The sequence below is a fragment of the Prunus persica genome, chromosome G1 (assembly GCF_000346465.2).
Source record: "Prunus persica cultivar Lovell chromosome G1, Prunus_persica_NCBIv2, whole genome shotgun sequence".
Taxonomy (NCBI): Eukaryota; Viridiplantae; Streptophyta; class Magnoliopsida; order Rosales; family Rosaceae; genus Prunus; species Prunus persica.
This window is the reverse complement of record NC_034009.1, coordinates 33682191-33687176: the sequence shown is the minus strand read 5'-3', so window position 1 is coordinate 33687176 and position 4986 is coordinate 33682191. Positions and strand designations below refer to the sequence as shown.

Genomic DNA, 4986 nt, shown 5'->3' with positions numbered 1-4986 from the left:
CATCAGTTTATGGGACCCGAGACCGTCTCCCTTGATGGTAGTAATCGACATCATTTTAGCAGTCGTCCAATTCCAGTCCCAGTAGATAATTGACCCCATTTATTTTTAAAATAAAAAATAGAATATGTTGAAAAAAAAACCACAGCTGGTGGGTCTAATTTCAGAGTTACCCCTTTCCTTAAATCCTGCATATATTCCCCCAAATCTTTCTGAAATTGTGTCGTAATGAAAACAAAAGAGAGGGAGATATTAAAAAACAGAAAGAAAACAAACTTGGGGAAAATTATAAATGTGCAGCAAATATTATAGCACTAGTGTATGTTGACAGGATTTGATTGAAGATGTGTTTGTTAAAAACAACGAAAAATGATTTCAAAAGAAAGCCAAGCCATGATCCTCAAATCCTTACAAGCTAGCTAGTAGTGAGTGTGTGTGAGGGTACCAAGTACTAGCCATGCAAATGCAAATTAATGTGACGTTTTGGGGGGGATGCACCCTACCTCCCATAACATGCACGTGGACCCATTGGATCTCCATGGGCGCATATTAATTGACCCTATTTTTTTTGTTAGTGCATAGTTTAATAATGTCTTTTAGGCCTTTTAAATCTTTAGGGTGAGGTAATGGAAAATGATTGATGTTGATGATCACTTAAGTGCCAGATGTCGCGATCTCGCGCTCCTAATTAGAAAAATAAAACTGAAATTTTGTTTAGGTCGGATGCTCAAATATGGGCAAATAAGTGATTAGGAGGGGAACATTTTGGCTCTTTGTTTTTGGGGCTATAAAACAAAGGGAAAGATGGGGCATCCTTGCACATGGGGCAAGGTCAGATTTGGAGAATACAAAATCGTTGCCTTTAAGAAGAGGTTGCAGCAGAAATAATTTTATAAGTTTGGAGCAGCCAAAGGGCATCTTCCTGCGTAGGTAATCAATGAATGTTATGGTAATACTAATAGCTAGGTCCAAGTTCAACCAGTACCTCTTGAGTAGAAAAAAACAACTTTCTTCTTTCTTTTTTCTTCACAAGTATTATCAAGTATGCATGTGGTGGTGGGTTCTGAGTTTCAGTTGTCTTCAACTTCGATTTCGATCGTGTGCAAAAAGCATAATGCACGGACATCATCACAATTTCACAAAGACTCTTAAACGTTTCCTATTTTTATTATTTTCTTCTTTGGCCTCGGCGGCATTAAGATTGAAATAGTCAAAGTTGTACTATAACAACTTAGGAGGTATGTTGCTACTCATTAGACTAATGAAAATAATTGATCATTCCAAAGGACTAGGTAATGCAATTGTACAAACAAACCATGATTATATTCCCGTACTTTTATCTTTTACATTACTATTATATTTTATAGAAAATAAGTGAGAGAGTGGATACGATATTTACCATAAAGAGTAAGTGGAGTCCAATATACCTATTCATTTTGAAATAGGAAACATTATCTTATTGGAGGAAATATGTATATTTGAATACTTGGATGCCTACTCTATTGGAGGAAGAAAATGCTAACATGGCTACTCCTTGACATACTCTCTTGGAGATGCTCTTAGATATTATTTATGAACAATTTACTAGTTGTTTTACGCACAAAGAATTAAGATGCTTCCATGGTTTGCAAATCTATACATGACTTGTACTCTTCCGTATTGACCCCTCTTCTTCTACCTTGTGTTTTCATTGTTGGTGTTATATTTTTATTTTTCGCTTACTTGGGCTATACAATAGTTCATACTACAATCAACTTTTAACTTTCACATCTCCAAAGAAAGGTTAACTACCTTCCTTGTAGTTTCAATAGCAAATATCATATTTATTTACGCATTCAAATTATGAATGAGATATCAATATCTTATCAACTTATTATAATGTAATTTTCGGGTTAATAACCTTTATCCCTTATCATGAACCTATTAGGCAGCTTTGAAATCAAATCCCTATAACATAATGAGGTAGGGATGAAAATGCTACATATTGAGCCTTAACTAAGTTAACTTTCATATAGCGCGTAAATAAATGAAAATCCCGTAGGTTTTCATCGAAAGATGACATGACATCATGGTAATCTTGGTAAGAAATAAGAATTTAATCTGAATTACGCGTCAACTTTTGGACATTGTTATGGTACAATATCTGTATCCATCACTCAACAACAACGGCCTAAAAGCTACTTACAATCAACAAGTCACTGCCTTAAACAATTGTGCGAAAACAGCACACAGCAAGTACTGTGTTGTAATTATCTCAAAAAATAAGGGCATTTCCTAAACCGCGTCTCTATAAGATTCTCCTCCCTCCCAAAAGCACAAACCCCCAAATTTCCCACTCACCTCATATTTGCAGCAAACAGAACCCAAAAACCCAAAGCCGACCGAGTTCGCATTTTCCATCGCTTTCCAGCAAAATGTCAGCCGGACTGGGAAAATGTAGCAAGATCCGCCACATTGTGAGGCTCCGCCAACTGCTGCGGCGGTGGCGCAGCAAGGCCCGCATGTCAGCCAATCGCATACCGTCGGATGTTCCCGCAGGACACGTGGCCGTCAGCGTGGGCAGCAGTTGCACCCGATTTGTGGTGCGCGCGTCGTACCTGAACCACCCCGTCTTCAAGAAGCTCCTTGTAGAAGCCGAGGAGGAGTACGGCTTCTCCAACCAAGGCCCGCTCGCGATACCCTGCGACGAGTCACTCTTCGAAGAGGTGCTCCGATTCATTTCTCGGTCCGAGTCCGGTGGGTCGACCCGGTTCGTCAATCTAGACGACTTCCAAAGATACTGCCACGCGGGCATCCGGAGTAACCTCGATTTCTGGGCCGATTCTCGACCGTTGCTTCGTGGATTTTCAGATAAAACAATTTGGTAAGCAAAGCGGAAAACCAAGTGCGTTTAGTTGGTAATTTTATTTTGGTTTCTGAAAATAAAGGAGGATATATACAAAAACACGCTTCGGTTCTCTCACCCGGGTGGAGTCAGTCCGAGTTATATCGCTCTCCATGGCTAGCAGCCAGCCATCAGTTGATTGAAGAGAGTAAACTGTTAATGATATGACACAAAGAGTTCGAGCCTAAAATGGGGCTCGGATGGATTAACCCAGTTGGGTGTACTTAGTGATTGACGATGGGGCCTTTTTGTTTTTGTTTTTTTTCCTTGAAAGTTATATGATTATTGGGCACTGAGTAAGAGTGCATGAAACTCCGAAGAATGCTATGGAGATGGCAAATGGGTGGGGGAGTGATCCACCGCGTCGTCCCGGGTTTGAATCGGAGTGGAGGCAGAGAAGCGAGCTGCTCCTGCTGCTGCTGAGGAGAAAGATGAACAAACAAAACAAAATTACTGAATATTATTGGGTCTCGATTTTCCTTGTAAATTCTGTGATTTATTGATTAATTAAAGATAAATTGTAGAGAAATTTTATTATGATTGTTCACTATGGCTACATATAATATTGACAACTAACCGTTTGTTGGTTGTGTAGCTTTTGTTATGCCTTTTAGTTTTATATGAATTTCAATCATGGGAGTGGGAGACGAGGCGTTGTGGAAATTATAGTGGCGCCAATCCACGTGAAACCAAAGCCAGAGTGTCTCTGTTTCCTTCGCTTCACCTCCTGATTCAATCTTGTCTTTTTTTTTTTTAACCAACAAATTATTGTGTGTGTTATATACTTTTGCTGTAATTACCATGGGTATGGGTTCGTATTATAAACCAAATTATATGGTTAATTTAACGCTAATGATAGTATATCATACAAGTCATCAGTGGTCAAGAAACGTTGGCAGCCATCGCTGTCCTGTGAAGCCATGAAATAAAGCGCAAGGCTAAATTCTGTGCAGTGTAGACTTGTTCATGCGGTCATAGTTGAGCAAGCGTAGAGTTGCAGAGAGAGAGAGAGAGAGAGAGAGAGTTATTTTCGAATTAAGACATTGAGAATAATTAAGCTGGTAGGAAAGGCAACAACTTTTTGATGGGCCACAGAAGAAGGGAAGTCCTAGAGGGATCAACCACCTAATCATAGAGAATAATGAACCTTTGACTAATTATTATGAAGCCTGTGCATGCATAATTGCGTTCCATACTGTCCAAAGCTTTTAGACTCAGAAATTAGTAGGTTCATTCATTCACTCATGTTAATTCAGATTATAAATAAACAAACACTCAAGTCAAGACCCAGCAACAGATGCAAGCCACTACAATTGCCTTCTGATGCTGACTTTTGACCTCCTCTCCCTCTGCCACCAATGTGAATGAATGGGCCTGCCATAGCTCTAAACCAATTCTTTTGCATCCCCTTCCAAATGGGCAAAACCCAACATTCATTTTTTTTGGGTCTCCTTTTTTTTTTCCCCCCTAAAAATAAAGAGAAAAATAAAAGAAAGTAGCTAGTGTATGTGTATATCTGTCCGTCATCACCAGTACCTAGGATAGTTTGCTTGACTTTTGGGGGATGGTTGAAACTTGAAACCTCTCTAATTAATCTTTTCTTTATTGTCCGTCATCAGTGCCTAGGTCAAAGAAGTGTCCAGTTTTGAAGAGCAAGTCAATGTTTGACATGTTTGAGAACTGAGAGAATTATTTGTTATTGAAGCTGCATATGTGGTCATGCATATGAGTAACATCTTAGAAATTCCGAATTAGCGCATGTGAAATGTACAGTAGCCGTGCCACCAGGTACAATCTCATAATATGTATGTGTTGGAAAATGACATGATATGAGACGGTACAGCAAAGAATAAAGCACTGCTTCAACACAACAGCAGCATGTGAAACTGCTTTGGGAAATGGGTGTCTTAATCAGTAACCAGTCCATGCTTTAAAAGCCCCTATCTCAATCCTCAAGCTTTTTTGAGTCCAAGCAAGTACTAAATTCAAAACCACAGAATGGGGTGGGTGGTTCATACTGAACTGAAAGCACTAGAGCCAGTGGTAGTTGCCAACATCACTTTCTCTTGGGAGCCTTTAAAAACACAAACATAAACCCCAAAAAC

At 39.3% G+C, this 4986-nt stretch overlaps 1 protein-coding gene across 1 annotated transcript; it reads left to right on the top strand.

Annotated features, from left to right (window-relative positions):
• LOC18792758 (auxin-induced protein 6B) lies at nt 2306-3544 on the top strand. Its single transcript, XM_007223615.2, has one exon. It carries the CDS (start codon nt 2412-2414, stop codon nt 2862-2864), a length of 453 nt encoding a protein of 150 aa, XP_007223677.1. The 5' UTR covers nt 2306-2411; the 3' UTR covers nt 2865-3544.